At 46.7% G+C, this 20,757-nt stretch overlaps 1 protein-coding gene across 5 annotated transcripts in view; it reads left to right on the top strand.

The window, feature by feature from the left end:
• Mub (poly(rC)-binding protein mub) overlaps window positions 1-20,757 on the top strand; it is a 113,554-nt gene that overhangs the window by 57,942 nt on the left and 34,855 nt on the right. For 2 of the 5 annotated variants that reach the window (XM_070668803.1, XM_070668804.1), the window contains one exon: window positions 15,070-15,322. In XM_070668803.1, coding sequence (XP_070524904.1) covers window positions 15,242-15,322 — 81 coding nt within the window. In that variant the 5' untranslated portion in view covers window positions 15,070-15,241. Of the gene's footprint in view, window positions 1-8,039; window positions 8,290-15,069; window positions 15,323-20,757 lie in introns of those variants that run through there. The other 3 variants (XM_070668802.1, XM_070668805.1, XM_070668806.1) reach the window with 3 other exon arrangements.

Here is a 20,757-nt window from a genome sequence, read left to right as displayed (position 1 = left end):
CATATACGTGTAACTTTTCTCATCGATAACTGCGGCGTGAATAATATCCCGGTGAACTTATCGGCAAACTCTTTGACGGTTTCAACGCTGATATTTTCGCGAATGAAAGTTGAAACGTTAATTTCTCTAACCGAACACCTGGCAATCTCTCAGGAATTTCTCTCCCTGACAGCCTTTATTAACTTGTAATTATTATTTGCGTTATAAATCTTTTTTTCGCGAATGAAACGTTATTACGTGAACGCGCTCTTCTTTTTTTCTTTTTCTTTTTTTTTTGTCTCGTCAAGATGAGAAACTATGAGAATTTAATAACGCGATTGTATACCTCGGGATGAGAGTCGGAGGAGTTTCGTGTTCCCGGTAGCGTAGAACATGTGTAAAGATATGGGATAAAGGCACTGCGAGCGTGAGCATTCCGCGTGCGTGTATCGCGAGCGCATTGGATTGGAATTCATCGGAAAGTGCAGCTCCGCAGTTTCCACGAGGGAGGAATGAAATATGCTCCGGCGTAGTTCGCGAAGCGTCGGGCGTAGGTACAAACACGCTGAGAAAATACGGCGTGAGATCGAACCGTGAAAATTGCCGTCGTGATTTCCGCGAGAAGGAGCAAGGGAAAAATCGTTAGGCGTATCTGACGCTCGCGCGTTTAAACTCGCCATCGATTGGCAACTTCGGTACAATACGCGTTGCGGAGAGCGACGCCGTACGCCGGCCGGCCGACTCTTCGCGAGTCAAATTTCATTACGTCTTAAACTGCAGCGCGAGGCGATTGTGCACGTCGAAGTGTCTCAATGCCCGGCTCGACAATGAACCCGGCGACACGGACAGCTCCCTTATCACTTATTAATCTTATTACATTGTCACAATTTCCCAGGCGACGTTGTGACAGGCCCGATTGTCGCCGGGCTATTCAATCGTGCCGGTTCAGCTCTCGGCCTCCCTTCGTCGGTCTTTCCGCCCGGCTGCCTCTGGTTGCGAGATTCACGCGGCGACGGTAATGACGAGACGTAAGTACCGCTGAGCCTGAATAACGACGTATCCGCTAATGCCATTCCGGCTGTCAGTTTAATCCGCCATCGAACGGCACGTCTGGATTGAACGCGCGGAATCTCCTCTTCATTTTCTCTCTCTTCTCCCTGAAACATCCACTGCCATTATATTATGTCTGTGGGATCTCGCGGTATACTCTCCTCCATCGTCGGCCCCTTTCGCGCCCGCCTGGATATTTTCGTGCTTTTCCACATTCCTCCTCCGTCGGTCCGACATCGGATATCGATTAGGGCTATTTATATCGAGATCCGTCCACTGAAATCGTGTTTACTCTGATAATCCCGGAAGCGTGAAATATAAATTATTCATCGGCAAGGAAAGAGTGTGCCCCTCCCAATTCTTTCTCTCCCCCGTCCGCGTTTGTATAGTTGGCAAACTATATTCTTGATCGAATCTCGCAAGATTGCGCGCGTCGGGTGGCAGACAGCGAGCGCGCGTTTGGCGCTAACTAGGAAAATTTGCAATTAAATGCGGCACGCCGCGGCGAGTTATCCCGCAAACTTTCATCTCCAAGGCGAACTTTCGACGTTAGCGCGGCGATAACAGTCGATGTCAATTACCATCCCGAATAGAGCGGCACAACGGGAATAAACGCCGTTTTAATTATTTCAAACCCCGGGACCAGTCGTGGAAAGATGCTCGCGGGAGGGAAGAAGCGAGCGAAGAGGTCGTTTATTTTAGTAGTGATGCAAATGCTCGGTGATAAAATACCAATATACCTCCGAGTCTGTATTTCGGGGAAACTCCGCGCGTCTTGCAAGGACCTGATCCCCTTTCAAATATAATCGCCGGACACAGAGGGGTGGGTGTCTTCGCTATTCTCATTCCCTTCTACATACGTTCGCGTGCATGTGCAGAGCGGTCGCACATTGTATTGCGCCGCACTCGGCATGCATATGCATGGCCGGTGCTTAACGGGACGAATTAATTCTCCGCGATTATAAAATCGTTGACAAACAACGACAGGCCGCGAGCAATTTTATGCTTCGTTTCGAGTCGATGGCGCTCTCGACTTCATTTGCGGCCTTCCGAACGGCAATTCGTTCCGGCAGATTAATCTATTCCGAACGTTGACGTTTAATCGCAAACGCCGGTTATTAAGTCGACTTTAACGACTTTAATTAATAACATATTACGCATTAATTATTCGAGTTATTTTGAAATCGCGGCGCGGCAGCGGCAAACTGTATGCAGCTTACGAATCGTTACTGCGCGCCGGTACCAGTTTGTAATGCACGCGAAAAGAAGTCGCCCGGCAGTTTGTTGATACAGAAAGGCACACGTGCGGTTGTTTTGTATGGCAACGTCATTGGCTCCCGGTAACGAATCAATTTCGGTGACCGCGATATTAATAATCGCCGGACCAGAACCCGCAGGATCCATCATATCCAGGCAATGGGTTTCGTCCAATTACGGATCTGCTCGCTCATGCGAGAGAACGTGGCGGGCCTCTAAAAGCGAGATGTTAGATTACCTATCCGGGATAATCCAAAAGGATTCGACGGTAGCCAGCATGAAATGATTACGTCGGACGAAACTAAAAACTGTCGATTTCCCTTAACAAGCGTGTCTATTAAGCATTAACGTGTCGATGGTAAAATGCGTTACGTCGGTTTATCAATTTTAATCCCGTCAGGATTGAACCCGTGTCGCATAACGACGATAATGGCGGCCATTAACTCGGTTACCGGACAATTTAAAATTCATTAGGAGCACTTGCGGCGAGGATGGATCGAAGTTACATCGCAAAAGGTTTGTTCCGGCTAGGCTTGGCTAAACTAACTCTGTTTGGTCAAGGTAACAGAGGGTCGAACAAGGCGTACGTCGAAACGAGGGTGAGAGGAAACGAGCCAGAAGAACGAAACAAAATAGAACGAGAGGAGAACGGTCGGAAGAAAGACGAAAGAGCCGGGACTAAAGAACAATAGGTTTCGCAATGAAAGAGACCTCGCCGTAGCTTGTCGACTCTCTTCCCTTCGCGCACGTCCCAGCGATATCACCGCACCGCTACGATTAATCGCACGAATGGAAACAAAACAATGATTATCGTTTTTGCCGTGTCCCTTTAAGACATCTCGTGCATATTGAGAAGCGAGCCTTGAAAACGTCCCACCTTCCGCTCCGTCGCTAATTAAGTTCTGGACGCTCTCGACAGATATTTTCATTGCGGACGTTACAATCGGTTGTTTAATCTAAAGCCGCGTTAATCGGCGTAGGTTTTTTTTTTTAATTCCGACTATTCTGTTTGGCAGTGTTAAAACCGTTGAATACCGAACGCGGTTCCCACCCTCGCAATTTTGATAACAAGAAATACAAAGTTCTACTTTTTGCTCCATTTTATTTATGTCAAAATAGAAAAAAAAGAAATAACGGAATACGTTTAAAATGCGCAAAAGAGAGAAGATTAAAGAGAAGAAAAAAAAAAAGAAAGAAAAAAGAACAGCCGAGAATTCGTCGTTAAGGTATGATCTAGCCGTATCCACCAGTTCCAACAGCCGTGCATAAAGAATTTCAATAATCGTGCGGCTTATCCCGACACCGCGTTCTTCCATTTTTACCGAAGGGGAATTACCCTCGAACCACGTTTCACGGCGAGATCTTATCGCGACACCGAGCGGTGCCTCATTTCCGTCGGCTCTAAAGTCTCTTTCAGCCTCATCTGAGGCCGAGGGCGTCGTTTGCACCCTCTAACGTCGCATCGTGATCTCGCTCATAACTCTTGCAACGCTTGCCGCTGACACCTAATCCTCAGTATAAATATTTTGCAAGGCAAATTACAGGAGATATTTTGCAAGAGACGTTACAAGCATCAACAATCGCTTGCCTCTGCAGGAAATTCCGTTAAAAATCCACGGGCCTGCCGACGACGTAGATTAGTGACGGAGAAATGGGACGGACACGGTCGTGGGAGAACATAATTTCGTTCTAGATATTAAGCACGTGAAAGCGCGAATCATATTTAAATCGATGAAAAAAATTGTTCTTCGGTACGAACGCGAGGAACTCGCGAGCCTTGATTTAACAACGTGGTATTCCTTTTAAATAAATTTTCTGCGAGACGCCAATTCGACGAGCGTATCTAGGGGTGAAATCTCCTCGAATAAAATTCCAAAATCTGATAGCGTCTCCCACGCGGATACTTTCACCCTCGTTTAATCGCGGGGAAATTCTATTAAGCATTCGATCGTTCGCGACGACCTTCCCTTAAAAAGAACCAGTGTCCACTATAACGCTGGCTAGTTTCTTCGAGTCGTCTATTTTATTCTGTAATCCCGTAAGAAGCTTAATTGCGTAATGGATGGAGCAGGGAGCTGGCGAAGGCTCGGAAGAAAAGAAGGAAGGATACCGAGAAAGAGGATAATAAATAAATTGAACTGAGACATTTTCGTGTATCGTATTAAATTATACTCGTAGCGCAGAATTAAGGAAAAAGTAATAATCCCGTAATCGATAATGCGATTCTGATTTGGTACCTCATTTGAACACGATGATAACTATTAAAGCATGCCACTCAATTTACGGAAAAATTTTGAAGAAAGAAAGAATTAATTTGCACCTTCCTTCTTTCCTTTTTGCTCGATATGCTCTTCGGGATCGACTTGGAACGAAGACCGATTCGGGAACACGCAATCTAATAGGGGACAAATCTAATACGATTTTCATGACTAGTCTTACCTGCAACTTGGCGTCGCTTGGGTCACTTTTTCGCTTTTATGAAGCACTTAAATTTACAAGCATTACTTTGAATCGTTCGCCGGCAATAAAATAAATTATTCATGCCGACGCTTACGTGGCCCTGTTTCGTCGATTACGTAAACATTTGTAAAGGAAGCTTCGTCGAAGCAAACGATGTTCTTATGAATGTCCTCATTAGTGCGTTGCCATGCACCTTTAGCTTTGGCCAATTAACAAGACAAAATCGCGTACTTTTTGATCAATCTCGGTAATTACTTCTCTGTTTTGTTGAAGTATAGGTAAAAAGTTGCTTATTTCGATCTATCGGTTTTTTTCTACTTCTTCATCTTCTTCTCTTTTTTTTATTCTTTCTTTTTTTCTTTCTTTTATTCGCTAATAGGCTCACTCAAAGAACTCGAAATTACGCCATAATTGGCCCAGATTGTTAGCAACAGCAATTCTCGCTTTTCTAACGAATACTATTTCGCTTGCCACTCGTACACATTTGTTATAGATACAGCGCGTATGCTTGCTTTGATTTATATTTGTATTAATATTTGCACTCGGGATGTTCTCGATTAAACGGGCAATATTGATCGCTCATATCAAGTAAAAACAACTATCGTTTTTTTTTTTTAATTCTTTTTTTCCCTGCAACGTACATTTTTGCGCAAAATTTGAGAGAAATGTAAAAACGCACGTGTTTGTTCAAAGTTTGCCAATGACGCAATGTTTTACATAACAACTCTTCATATTATAACACTTGCACACGCATTTTCCTTCTCGGTGGGGACGGGTAAAAAAAAATTTAATTTAATCCTAGAAACGTATTTCTTTAAGGGAAAACAGTACTTGGTAAATATATAATTTATTAAAAAGTTTAATAATAAAAATTTATTAGTACAAAGCTCACAATCTAACTCGTCGGTGAGCAAATAATTACGTTTATTTAAATTTCCCGTTTCATGTAACGTTGGTAAATTAATTAAAATGCACGAATTCATATATACACACATTCGCGCGCGCGTCTAGCAGCATCCGTGTGCCACTTAATTTGGAATAGACCATTTTATCATATTTTTAATTAAGCCACTTGATTATTAAGTGCAGCTGTTAAATAAAGCTCAGTTACGAATTGTAACCAACGAATGTTTAGCGTAAAAAATTTCTTAAATAAATAACGACTTTTCCCGACAGCTTTTTTTTCCCCCCCCCACCTCGTAAAGCATGATAAAATTACGGAGGCACTTTTGAAATAACCTTCATACATTTCACGCAAATTTTATTTAACTTCCGCTAGAGAAATAGAAAAAGTGTACGCTCGCCAAAGTAGTCGTGAAAAGGGGATTCTAATGAGCTCGCTCTTTCATTGCGACATTAAAGTAACAGTGGTTATTGTCGTTCTTCAGCAAGATTCTATTTACGATCGTGAACTAAATTTCCGATAATTGCTTCCCGTGTTGTCGTCTAAAATGCTAATTAAATTTCTGGGCCGCATCAGTATCGTTGCATGGCATACCGTTGTGATCGTAATAATCGTTCGGTAACCTTAGAGAACGAGAAAAGTTTTGCTACAAACGCTCGCCTCTAGTCTCTTCTAAGGACGATTTTTTTTCCTTGGCTAAACGATGCAAATTGCAGTTATCAAAAACGGATCAACGATGAAAACGCTTGTCTTCCTTCGCCGTGATACTTTGACCCGCATGTTTATGCACGAGACGCGCCACGAAATCGCACGCCAGCTTTTCTTTTCTTTTTTTTTTAATCGTGATAAATTTTAAGCCCAAAACAAGCTAAATCAGGAAAATCGCATTTCGGTTTTAAGTAAAATCGCTTTGTGCGAAGCGCGGGCAAAAGCGATTTCGCTTGCAACGAAAACATTTTACTTGCATCAGAGGGTGCAAACAATTCGGCCAGAATAAAAGCAAAAAAAAAAAAAAAACGTTTTTACCTAAAATGAAAATTCTTTTTTTTTTATATTTTTTCTCCCATCGTTATTGCTCGCGCTTCAAACGGAACAATTTATTCAAAACAAAATCGTTTTTGTTTGGTTCGTACAGGTTTAATGCGCGTGGTTGCGCAAGGAAGATCTCTGTTTCTGCGCTTTGAAAATACTCCAGGGTTTATCTTCATAAATACGGAAAACACTTCACACTTGGCTCGCCAATAAAAGAAAAGAGTCTCGCGGCGTAATCGTACGTGTTTTTTTGGTTGATGTGTTGCTCTCCGATTTATTCTCCCTTTCGTTATTAACTTCGATTCGATAACATTCACTTTTACGCCTTCGGCGAACGACCTATTTAACCGACCGTCCTTCAAGTCCGCAGGAAAGTTGAATTACCAGAGAGAACGAGTTGGAAAACGTAGTAATCGAGTTTTCGTTGAACGTCAGTTAGACCCCCATTCGCGAGTAAACGTGGCGTGGGCATACGAAACAATTAGTGGCGCGCAATGCGTTTGACCGAATTGTTTAGCGCACGATAATCTGCTATTAGATGTAACGCGAAACGCTCAAGTGCGATAATTAGATTTCAGTTGAACAGGTCATGGTTTTATGCATTAAAATATTATTAGATGTAACGGGGAAAACGTTCAAGCGCGATAATTAGATTTTAGTTGGGCAACGCAGTTCCACGTATTAAAATATTGATTGGAATAATGTTTTTACTACGCTTTCAGCGGGCGGAATTGCGTTGCGATTGTTCCCATTATCTCTCGAACTTTTTAATTACATGCAAATTGCCGCGCAATGAGTCATCGTTAAGTGTAGCGAAACTTTGCGGAAAGACTTGCAGACGACGTCTTTTCGAAACACTCAAACGGTTGCACGAAGTGCTGGAATGAGATTCGAGCGTTTCCGCGCGGTGCTTGTTGGTAATCTCTTTAACATTATAATAATAGCACCAGACCCGAGAGCGCAAGCTGAATGTTCCATTAAAGCGGTTCAAATTCATAAAAATCCAGGTGGCGCGTCCCGGCGACTAGCTCGATCTTAAAATTACTTGTCGCAATCTCGAGAACGAATGCGGAAGGTTTCATCCGCAAATCGTTAAAGACAAATCGTTTTCCCGGAACACTCCGTTTCGCGAACACTTTCCCTTTTTCCGCGGATTACTCTCGGATGCGAAATGATCGGTGGTAGGAGCGGAGAACGGGAGGAAGGAAGAGTGCGCAACGTTTGTAAGCCGGCGAACGTTTCCGTGCGTGGTTCGAACGTCCCGCTGTTCGGTCGGCCGGCGAGGCATGGCGCGCGCATATGCGAGCGGCGCCACTATCAAGTCACGGTGGCACGACTGCGACGCCGACGCACGGTAGCGCTGCGCATCGTCGGAAGCGAGCGGTGGGTTGGCCGGAGGCAGAAAGAACGAGGAGCGCGTACCGCCGAGGTGGTGCCGAGAGAGTTTCCGCAGTGTGCCGCGTAGTGTAGTGTTTCTTCTCTTCCTCTCTTCGTCCGGCGCTCGTCCCTTCCTTCTCCCCCGCGCTTCCGCGTGCTGAGTGCAGTGTGCATCGATGAGGTGGCCGCCTGGTATCCTGCCCCCGATGACTGAGTAACGCGCACTTTAGGTAAATCGCTTGTAGAATTATTCTCGGTTCTTCATCGCCGCGCGTTGCAAGGCCGCGCCCCGCGCCCCGCCGCCCGCTTCCCCTAGCGATCGAAGGGCGACGCGCGGTCGCGAGCACCGCCAGCAGCGACGAACGGCGACGTTCACGTCGACAACGGTAACGATTAGCGTCGACCGCGGGCCGACGCCGTCGCCGAGAAAACGGCGGCGGAAGAGGAGGACGCCGTTGGCAACGGGGAACCTATCCGTGCGCCATCATACCGGACGTGCCGGCGTGTCTCTCCGACTCTGATGTTGACCACGAGCCCGACATACGCGAGCTGAAATTCTCCGCGATCCGATCACGCAAAGATCATACGTGGCCGTAGCGGGGAAAAATACGACAAAAAGCACGCGGGCGTGTTACAAAGAACACGCCTCTCGTTGGTGGAAAAAAAAAGAGAAAAAAAATATTTCGATCGCGGCGATCTCTTTCTTTCCTTCTCTTTCTCTCTCTTTTTATCGCTCCCTCTCTTTCTCTCGCGCCGCTCGTCCCTTCTCTTTCTCGTTCTTTTCGCATGGCGTCGGATAAAGGCGACGCTCTTGCCGGCATGCGGCCACGCGAGCCGCTGCACGATAACGACGATGACGACGGTAATTTCGGTATTCGCGTGAATCGTCGCCGCGCGCGAGATGCACGGCTTCGCTTTTATCACCGGCGGCTCGCAGCCGCCGATTGCTCGCCGAAGGGGACGACGGAGAACCCCGGCCGGGTCGAACGATCGGCTACCCGTGGAAGCCTTAGTCGACCGACTACACCGACGATCCGGATTAATCGCCTGCGCGCCGGCACCCGCCTCGTCTCGTCGTTTCTCCGCGTCCAGCAGTCGCGTCGTGTCGTGTCGTGTCGCACCGCGTCGGAGAAGGGGAGATGTGGTTGCCCAACTTCGTCGGCGCTAACCGCCGTCGTTGCCGAACCCAACACCTGCCGTCGGCCGAGCTGTAGCCGCGACTCCCGGCCGGTCCCGTAGCCCCGTCACGAGAATTATCGCTCACGACCACCGTCGCCGTCCGCAACGCGCACGAGCCGCATCGAACGTACGCCGATGTGACCGGCATCGCTCCCGACGGCCGGGCGTATCGGCGGCTTGACGGGCTTCAAATTCGGGAGATAGCCGCGCGCTGCCCACCGATACACGGTGCCTATTGCATAAATCACGTCTGTAGCTTATCAGTCGCGTCTATTCGTGGCTCGATCCGCCGTCATTGGGATTTGATAATCCCTCGCGCGAGAACCCTGCCCTGTCTGCCGACGCCTCCTCGGCTTCCGCCGACGTCGCACGATTTCTCTCTCGTCGCATCGAATTCCAGAGCAAAAGTTTGTCCCCTCGCAGAAAGTCAAGAGCGACAAGCGAGAGGGAGAGGGGGGAGATATTCGAACGGGATTAGCCAGCGCGACCGGCACACGGCTCCTAGGAGAAGAAGACGAGATAAAAGCCGAGCCGCCGTCTTAGCTTTTTGCCGCCGACTGTACCGCTTCTGGTCGACGACTCTCGCATGCATCTGCGTGCCTTTTTCCACGCGCTCGATACACACGCTGCGCCCCGGCGTGCGAACAATGCCCGCGTGTTTTATCCGCGCGTCTCTCTCCTCCGAGAAGGAAAAACCGCTTTGGCGCCGCGCCGGCGACGTCGCCGGATCCGCGATGCTGTATAAAAAAATAAAAAAAGAGAAGGAAAAAAAAAAAGAAACAGAAACGTGGCCGGTACTGATAACGGAAACTTCGATAACGCGCATGTTAAAAATATTCACTGGACCGGCGATACTTGTGTTGTTTACGCCGAGAAGAATGTAGTTACTTCTGGACTCGATCGTAATTTTTTATTCCTAACAAAAACGTGGGTCGAGTCAACTGTATATGTAATTAAGTTTATTATATTTATCGTTGGAAATGTCATAAAATTATGGCCGGGTCCAGAAGTAACTGCTCTTCTCTCGGTGCACTTCGCGAATTCGGCGAATTCCCTAGGCGATGGAAATATATTATTCAGGGGTTACGTGGGTCGTAATAACGTCCAGAATTCCATTAGTGTGCTTTTTGATTAAAATATTTATTGCCCATTATTGTCAATTTTCCGAGGAGCAAGCCGTGCAAAACGGCTCGGAGCGATATTTTGCAGCTCGTCGTATCGATGCTTAATGAATAAAAATAATAATGTAATTAATAGCGTAACGATGTTTCTCTAGTGGATGAACCGTGATGGAGTATTTTTTTTTCGTAGGATCCGTAGTATCAAACGTGCTCTGATACGCGAGTTCATTTCTAATCCCCTCACACTAACAAATTATGCGTATATCGAGAAATCAAAATGTACAAAGTGCTACGTCCCAAAAGCACGTACCGAGCGTGTCTAGAAAAATTCAGGCAAAGGGAATTTATTTATTCCACATTTCGTTTTCATGCTGAAATGCCTCCGCTTTTTTAGAAATTCCGACGCGACGGGAAAACCTTTCTCGCGAATATTTCTTAAAATGCTCGAAATATTTCTTAAAATACGCAAATACATTACGCTCGGCTTGAAAATCTTATATCTAAAGGTATTGCTTCGCGCGTCGCTATGCCGCTCGTTTTCAACGATATAATGACGTCACGTGAGCGCTAGCGATGAAATTTTGTACCTCCAGTTTTCCAGCCTCGAGCGATATTCGCAATGATACCTTTGAAAGAGTACAATGGGTTATCAAAGAGTTCGAACCCGTAATTTTGTATTTTTATGTTATATATAAACGTATAACAAGAACAATAATATAATATATCGACGATTTTTATTATATAAAAATGCTTAAATATTTTCTTAATACAAATTATGTCATGTGTATAAAAATTTTTTTCGCGGCGAATTTTGTGACGATCGGCGTTCTATCGCCAGAGTTGCATTTGTCGTGCCAATTTTTATTCCGATTTTGATATCGTAAACACCGAAATATCGCCCGAAGAAAACGAACAAATTTTAGTCGCCAGCGGTTTACGCGACGTCATTATATCGCTGAAAACGGGTACGGGGTGATAGGTGGAAAAAAAAAAACATAACCCGAAGCAAATCGACCGTAGGCGATTACGTATCGCGCTGACAGTTGGAATAAATTTTAATTTCGCGACACCCGTCTGCTCGGTTTGTTTTCCTCGTTGGATTTGAGAGATCCGCGCTGAATTGCCCGTCGTCACGCGAGAAGAACGAGGGCTTCTACGTGTCGTTTGAATTTCGGAAATACGGCGAAAAGGCCTCGTACACTGCGGGTTACTGGTATTCGAAAGTCGCGTTGTATCGAGTAACAATATTTGGCTACAATAGAACAGCAGACCATCGGTGAAACGTTGGTATCTTGGGATTTAATCCTGCTCTCTCTCTCTTTTCCCTCCGTCCCTTTTCTCTGCATCGGGACAATTGCGGGCGGTATCGCGCAATTCAAACTGAAAAGTCATCACTTTTATTTCGCCGAGTTTTTATTTCAACATAGAATTTCTGAGCGAGCAGTTTTTACAGCTGGAAGCCTAGGAGCACGCACGAAATCCGGACGATTGGCCGAAATCTGAAATTGGAATGCGCGAGAATCCGTCGTCCGCGAAATTGAAGATTAACCAGATATGGCTTGAATTTTTTAATTCGCGGATCGACGAGAGGCTCGGTAGCGGATGGTATTTTTTTTTTTTTTTTTTTTTAATGACAATTTTATTACTGGCTTAGAGTTACGTAAAATCTCGCTTGTCCCTCGGCGCGAATCGTACCGCGGGAAAACTTCGCGTTTATCGTCGATCTGTTACACGCGTCTTTATTTTACAAACTCGTCGATATCAAATTCACACTATTATTCGCGTCGTTTAAAGAACTCGCTCCGGAGCGAAAAGAGAATTGACGGAAAGTTTCACGGCGATTTGCAAGGAAAATGGGGGGAAAAATAAAGAAAAAAGAAAAGAAAAAAAAAAGGAAAAGAAGGTTCGCTTAGTTTTACCTCGTCCCATTTGCGCGGAACAGAGAATCACGGGGAATTTGAAAGAGACAGAGAGAGAAGCTCGCGAACTAGCAAATGGCGCGGGACGTTTTACAAGATCAAGTAAATTGCGGATAGATCTCTCCGGATCCGCTCGTTCGCGGGCGCAATTTCGCAATTGTGCGTGCAACGACCCGTGGACCGCCGGAGGTCCTGATAAATCGCGCTGGTGAAGGAACGCGACGATTACTTCCACCGCCGTGCGAATTGGTCTTTCGGTGATACGTCGTTGAGACTCCGCTCGCGATAAACGTACGCATAACGGATCGCACTGAATTCCATCAAGTCCAATTGCATCGCGAGCCGCAGTAGAGCGAGACGACGAGCGAACCCGCCCGCGTGGCCCGATTAGAGAGATGTAACGACGGACGGCCGTACCCCGTTTCCCAAGTGTCCCCTCATCGCCGCTCAATTACAACGTTCTCGCATTTCCCACAGCCCGGTCGATCCCTTTAAATTTAGTATCTCGGCGCGAATTGTCGAGCTAATTAACAGGCACGCGAGAAACGCGACAGGGACGACCTGGAAATTGGTGGGATCGCGAAAATAAATCGGGTGGAGCTCTTCTTTGCGATAAAGTGCCTTTTTTCGCTTCCGCCAGCGGGATGGTAAGAGGGGAAATCGTAACGAGGGTAATTGGGTCGAAAAACGCCCGGAAAATCCTCGTGTTTGCGAATGCAAAACTAATATGAGAGAAGAGCGCCGCGAGTCTCCGAGCGACGTAGACCCGCGTCTCCCGTTTGAGGAAACTTCCGCGCGCGCGGACGAAGTGGCCGAGTAAACTTTTGCACAACGCTGTCCGTGAAACGCGATAAACGCACGCGGACCTAGAAAACACGTCACGGCTCTCTATCCGCGACGCTAAGTCCTCTACTTTGTGCCGTACTTTATACAAACCCGTCGGTCCGCAAACACACTCGAGTGATGGAGAACCCCGACACTTGCGCGGAGAGAGAGAGAGAGAAAGATCCGGGATCAACGTTACGCACGGCTTTTCCATTTCGATATCTTCTTGCGGAGAGATTTTTGGAATAAAAAAAGATGGGGGGAAATGGCTCTTGAATATAAATACTGTAAAAAGACCTGATTGATTTCGAAGCCCGCGTCGTTGCGCATGTAATATTTGCGCGAAGCGTCGGGCGAGAATTGCGTGGCCCCCTCGCTCGCTTTCCCCCCGGCAACGACGGATTTTTGACGGCGATAATTTTCTCAGCGTAGTCGCCGGCTCCTTCGCGCGTGCGTGCGAGAAATAAATGTGCACAACCAGAAACGCGTTCTGCGTAGCTCGTAACGGACCGACCGAGCAAACCTGTCTCGCAGGGGGGCCCCCCGCCTGCCCCTCGTTGAAGAGAAGGGAGCTCGGCGGGGCGCGGCGTTTGCGTCTCCTTCCTTTCGAGAGGGAACGGAATATCTCCGGGAGAACTTCTCCTCGGCCAGGTTTCCAGCGGCCTATCGATCGGCTTAACAACCGGCGGCGGTTCGTAATTAACGTTACGCCGGCTGAAAAATAATGCTCGCGGAATGCGCGCCGCTCGATCGCCCGCAAAATAACTCGTCGAAAACCCCCTTGAAAATCGCGTTGCTCCTCGGCCGAGCGTTATTTCCGCGCGCGTTTCATCGCCGTGATTTGCGCGGCGGATCGGAATTCCGTACCTCTACATTCGACTGTGTGCTACATTTTATTTTTCCCCCGGCTTTACATTCTAGACGTGGAATAAATTGTACAATAATTTATATTGTAAAATATACGCGCTCGCGATATCTCTGGGGCTCCTGTAATTTTTTTTTTTTCTCTTTGTTTCTCCTCCCTCCCACTCTTCGTGTAATGAAAATCCGTTGCTTTCAGCGAGCATTCCCCTTGTGACGATAAATGATACGTTTGATTAGAATAAAAGTGCGTCAAAGTAAGATCGACGGATCGAGAGTTGGATTTCATTCCGTTCGATCCCCACAGCGTTAATAACGCCTTACCTTTCGCATTTGCGGGGAGGCCGTTTGAGCGGAGTTACACTTTTTTTTTTATAGTTCGTAATTTAATGAACTAACGTATTGGAATTGGATCGAAATGAGTCCGCGGTGCGAGATCGTTTTGACCGTGCTTGGAATAAATAACGATAACAAAAAAAAAAAAGAAAAAAACGCTTTGCGCGTGAAACTAACTATATTGCTCGGCGTGTAGTTTCATTATTTCCAAACGTATTTCGAACGGACTAAGTTAATACAGCGGTGTATCGCATTCCCGGAATTGCCGCTCCTCGACGGCCGGCGGACCGCGTGCTATTGTTATGCTAATTCCGAAGTTCACTCCGAACAATTTATTTCCATGCACGCGGATTCAACGCCCTGATAAATAAATCCCGCCGCGATAATCTCCCACGTTGCATAAATCAAACGTACAAATTTCGTCACCGGTTTATGCGTACGGCGTTGTCTCGCGGTATCAATGTCACATGTGTGTCGGCTGTGATTGAATGGAAGACCAGGGCGGCGTTTTGAAAGTAAACGGGGCGGCGAACGAACAGCGGATAAATCGATAATTAATTAAGTAAATCAATTAGCACGCGTGGCGCGCGTATTATACGAGCATCTCGGACATTTTTCTTGTCTTTCAAGCCGCGAAGGGACGTCGGATTGAGAAGGTGCTCCCTATCGAAATGTAAAAAGAGCGCTCTTCAAATACCAGAAGAGAATCTAACGATCGACGACGTGAGCGAGCAATGGTTTCCTAACCCAGATTATTTTCTGATTTCAGTACGAGGAGCGAAAATACCTGGGACCGTTTGAGGAGCACATCTCCCGAAACTCCCCCGATCAAAATCACTCGCCTAACCTCCCCCCTGTCCTCCTTGCCCTCCTCCGCGCCCTTCCCCCCCGCGAACGTCGAGAAGGTCTCCAACCGAAGCCACAAGATCCGCAATCACGCAATGGACGGAATGGACAACAAGCCGGTGTTGAACGACGATCCTTCGGTCACCCTGACCATCCGCCTGATTATGCAGGGCAAAGTAAGTCACCCATTTATATATGTATATCTCAACGCAGATTCATTCCGCCGGGTTTGCTTTATCGAGTGCACGCGCGAGTTCAAGCCGGACCGTTCCGCGTCGCCGGGCATATGTTTATCGCGCAAAACTTTTAGGGCCGCTCGCGTTCGTTGTGCACGCACATTTTTTTTTCCTCGTTTTAGCAATTAATCAAAAATCCAGAGAATTAAACGTTTTATAGGGCGATTGCGCAAGGAATTTAATGTCTCTCGCATATTTTTGTTCGCGAATTTTACTGCCGTTTGACGCGCGCATTTTTCAATACCCTTTGCGTCATTTTATATTAATTCACCGACCTTAATTTATATTAATAGAACTTTCCTTTTTTTTTTTTTTTTTATATATGTTCGAAATTACTCGCGTGCCTCGGCACGAAATTGCAGAAGCAGCAGTAATAAGATAATGCATCATCGAGGACGGGGGGGGAAGCTGTGTGTGTGTATGTGTGCGATACGCGTTCGAAATCTCGCGGTATCAAACAACCTCCCACTGAATATCAACTGATATTCGTTTGTGGAGGCGCATCGGGTTGGAGAATAAATCACATTTATCGTTCGCGTATCGTTTCTGAGCGCATGATTTTTGGTGGTTTCCTAGTCACGTATTGCTGTAAAAAAAAAAAAAACCTATATGTATATATCGAAGGCGCACAAGGTATTTCTGGCAAAACGTGCCGAGGCGTATCAATGGCCGTATTTAGCGGACAAAACTGATTACTGAGCTTAGTTATTTTTTATTACGATTAGTTTTCGCACGTGGACCTTTTTCAAACGTCCAAGACTTCAAAAAATATTACCGAGTGCTCACCAGTCAATTTTATTTGCCGAATGCAATTAACTTTTTTTTTTCTGTTAGTCATTATTTATACTGAAGCGTTCGCGTTACAACCGGTGATAGTAAAAACGGCTATGTTCGTCGTCACACTTTAGACAACGATATCGCGTAAACGGGAATTCCGAGAAAAGGACATAATTGGTTAGCTGGCGCGACGATGATAAATCTTAAAACGCGTCACTCGCGAGCCTCCACTGTCACTTACAGTATTTTCTTTTTGACAATTACTACAAATTTATTTACGAGAGGCCGACCGTGCCTTTCGACACATCGCGGCTTCCCTGCAAACGTTCTGGCACGTAATATAATTCTTCGCATTGGAATGAGAAAACCAGGCTTATTTTACATTAGCTAGACATCTATTTGAGATCATTTGGTGGGACCTAGACCAAGAACCTAACGTTTCTCTTCTGAATTGATATTTACGAGCTGAAGTTGCTCGACGGCGCGGACTAGAATTGATACGGGGGACAGAAATACACCGAAGATAAGATCGCGGCATTTAGCGTCCTTAGTTATCAAAGCTATTATCTCGAAAATAAGGTGATAAACCGCGGTGAAAAGTGGCCGGGGAAACGTCGCTATTGAGGCGCGCGCTTCGTACCTCGTTTGTCGCTCTAGTTTGACGCTTCGCCCCGTCTTTTCCTCTGAAAAGTGAATCGAACGTACACCGCGATTCTAGAGCGGCATCGTCCGCAGATCGGAATCACGTTTGACCGCACACGGGGCAGACAATGCAGCCTGAAGCGTACTAGCGCTTGACGTGCTGCCAAGAATCCCGAGGCTGTTGTTTTTCGCATAAACTACGCTGCGACCGTCGCTGCGCGGGGGTGTCGCATAACACGGAGAATTTCTATCAGCCGCTCGAAATCCGTCTGCGAAAAATTCGATAAGAGGCTGTCAAACCCCTCCCGCATCTCCCGCTATCGACGTCATTTCTCAATATTGCATGTCTTGCGGCGCCGGGCGGCTCGAAATTAGATTCACGTTACGTCGAAGTTCATTGGATATTACGTAATACATTGAATTTGCAGAGTTCGGCGATTACCGTGTCCCCGGCGGGATCAATAATTCGAAAGGAATTTTCGCCTCGACGAGAACGTTATAACTTTTTGCCCGCGATTTTTTAACGAATAGGCGCTGGCTATCTCGCGACGGGAAAACGTTGCTCTCGTCGAAGCCGCGTAACTTTTGAACTAGCGCGAGGACAGGAGAATGTTTTTGATAGTCCTTTGGTTCTGGCAAGAATGTTCAGAGATAGATCCGAGTTTCCGACCGGCGAGTATAAGGGAGAAAAAGACGGTCCTTTTGAAAGGATGATCAGCCCGCGGGAATAAAGCGGGCCGGCAATTACGCGAACGTTTTAGTTCCGCGATGACAAGAGACGGAGGGGGAGCACTCGTGACCATCGGTGAAAGCAATTTTCGTCATGCCCTGCAAACTCTTTACCCTGCACGTTACGTTCTCTCTTCGTGGACGTTCGCCAAAGTGGTACACGACGTTGTCTTTATCTGAGACTCCACCCTCGGTCATCTCCGACGAAGAAAACCGATTTCTGCCGCGCGATTTCGTCTTTTGCGAGCCGCTAACTCTCACTCAGTGAAATCGATCACTTTCGAAAACGCCGATGATTACAGCGCGGCTAGTAATTACTAATAACTCATTGGCGGACACCTATTTTGCAGTCAAAGCTTTTACGAGCTAATACACGTAAAAGAGAATGGAATTCCGAGGGAAAAAAAAAATAAAAAGAAAAAATGAGAGAGAAGAATCGCAGGAGAAAAGAGAGAGATTCTTGGAGAGCTTATCTCGGGGAAAGTCCATCCTGCTGAGAATAGAAGTTTTCATGCGTACGTTATTTGCGTCATCCGCGAGATTACCGTGGGACAGAATTTATGCGGAAAAATCGCGGAGCGCGCCGGTTTTCGCGGGACAAGTGTCAAAGTTTATTTAGCCCTCGATGTTCATCCTCGTTCCGGGAACACGTCACCTACCAACGTTTCGGCTTGTAATTAATTATCCTGCGCGAGGTGTAACGCCGCTCGTCGTAGCACGAGTAATTAATGTCCGCCGTCTCGGTAATTAATCTCGTCTAGCTAGACGCCCGATGTCCTTTCCGATGCAAAGATCTTTTCGCCGGCGATCGTGCATCTGCCAAGTTTTACAATACGCCGTTAATACTCTCCGGATTATTAGCCCGGGTACTAAATTCAGCGTTTTTTTTTACCCAGCGGGCCTTCCCGTGGGATGACCTCAATTTTATTTACCGCGATCGAGCCGCGCGGAAAATGTTTACGGTGGGATAATCGTTGGAGCTTTTCCCTTAAGGTAATGCATTTTTCGAAGGCAACGGTAACTGTGGAGGTGAATTCGGATGCTGGAAAACGCTGGGAAAGGGACCTTCGCTCTGTACACGTGCACGTGCGAGTTCGTGCTGAAGTGCGACATAGAAATTATTGCATATTCTTGCATGTTTGAACGATACTCGGGGCGCCCGAGGTCGCGACGCGAGGTTCAATCTCTCATCCGGCGATGCATCTTTCTCAAGCCGATCTTTTTGGAGGGGTTTTTTTTTTTCTCCCCAGCGCTCTGTCAGCCCTCCACCGTGAATCTAATTCTCCGGTCTAAATGAACCGCTGTGTTTTCCGGTACGAGAAAATATTTCCGTGACAGATCTCGTTATACTCGCGTTTTTTTACGCCCCGACGACGATACGTCGACTGTGTCACGGTGCATCCAAGAGTTCGTCCCCTCGTCAACGTGCGCGTTTTTTTTCTTCTCTTTTTTTTTCCTCCCCCTCAAGGTGTCCGCATTTAGTTACAGTAGGATGAAAATCAACTCGCTCTTGAAGATTAATGACGGAAAGTAGTACCTTGCTAATTACGCTCACATTCGCTACGAGAATAATCTCATTACAAGGTTACGAACACCTCGCGTGACTATTTTTCTCCGTTAATTAATAACATTCTTTTATATTTGAAGAGGATGATACTTCTCAACCGAACATCTAAGAGTCATTTCGCTTTCTTGTAATTTAATTATTGCGCAAGTATCGTTCTATTTTCTTTTTTTTTTTTTTTGGCATTTAAAATAATTTCTTTCTCATCTTTTATTATACTTCGACAGCTTTAGTGCGTGTTAAATCAAATGATCACCGAATGTATTCGAAGTATCGCGATGACGTTACAATCCCGATCTCAGGGACATTTATTAATTATGCGCCTCTTCGGCCGACTGCGCCAAGCCGCTGTTGATTCGCGCGTGTTGCAAAACTCGCTTTGGAAGCTCTGCAAACGGGTAAAACGGATAGCCGGGGCAGCCTTCTTCGCGCGAAATAAATACGTCTGGCCGCATATTTGGCCGGAGAGGCATTATGTCTGCCGTTGGTGCACGCACCGTGATCTTCTCGGGCAGACTGGATACCAGCCAGGGCCAAAAGCCAATCGGCCAATGCATCACGAATTATCGCGTTTCCATTATTCGTCCGACGGCATGATCCCGATGACTCAGGTTCGCGTGCGGCCCAAGCGCGGTCCATAAATCGAATCAGTAGCTTAATTAAAAAAAAAAAAAAAAAAATTCTAGACGAATAAATCTGACGATTTTCACGGAGAATCCTTTCGATTTGCAGCGCTTCGATCCTTTTGACTGCCCCATTCTGTATCGACTTCTTAACGGAGCAGTCTCGCAAATCCATTTCCCTTCGGGGTCACTTAATTTAATCTCCCACGTTAGGCGATACTCGTCCACGCTGTTGTATCGCCCACAATGTCACGGCCGCAACCGCGTCTGTGATTTCGCGATATCGTTATGGCGTAAATATTTGGCTCGCGCTCAAGCTTATCGAGCGGACCGGCTCTCTCGTACCTGTGTTATTCAAATATTTTCTTGCGCGCGGCATCAATCTTTCTTCCTATTTCCGCCGGTTGGATTTCGATCGTTTCGCAAACGGGACAGGGCAATTAATAACCCTCCGGCCGGAAAAAGGGCCGCGTCCGCTCGCTTTCCGCGCCACCGGGATATTCTGTTTCGTGCGGATCCTCACTGGACTCCAGCGAGATCTTGGACAGTGGCCAGGGCCAGCGGCCAACGTCGGTCGTGCCCGCGAGAGTCCTCGGTAACGATTCCGGCCCCGCAATCATAGAGCGACTTTGAGAGATCTCCAATCTTTGCGACATCGTGTTTTTGCTTCCATTAATGCTTTCATAATTTTTTCCCGGATAAACCCGCGGCCCTGAAAGGGATCCTCCCTCTGTCACCCCGTCGCTCGCGACTTAACCGCACGTTGAGAAAGTTCGCCGGCTCTTCTCGAACTAAAATTAATGCCCGAGACGTACGGAACCCGGCCGCGGAGGGATTTCTTTTTAAGTTCTATATCTTATATATTATTCACCGGCTCCTGCACGCCATTCCGCCTTTTATGACGGCGACGGTGTATTTACAGAAGTAGGACAATATCGGAAAACTTTTAATCTTATTTCATCAAAGTAGGCTGCGCTCAAACTATTGACCGGCATGGCGCCGGGGCTATACATAGCTCTCGGAAGCCAGGCGTTCGTGAA

This window comes from Cardiocondyla obscurior, linkage group LG18, assembly GCF_019399895.1.
Source record: "Cardiocondyla obscurior isolate alpha-2009 linkage group LG18, Cobs3.1, whole genome shotgun sequence".
Classification (NCBI taxonomy): Eukaryota; Metazoa; Arthropoda; class Insecta; order Hymenoptera; family Formicidae; genus Cardiocondyla; species Cardiocondyla obscurior.
This window is presented reverse-complemented; position numbering and strand designations above follow the sequence as displayed.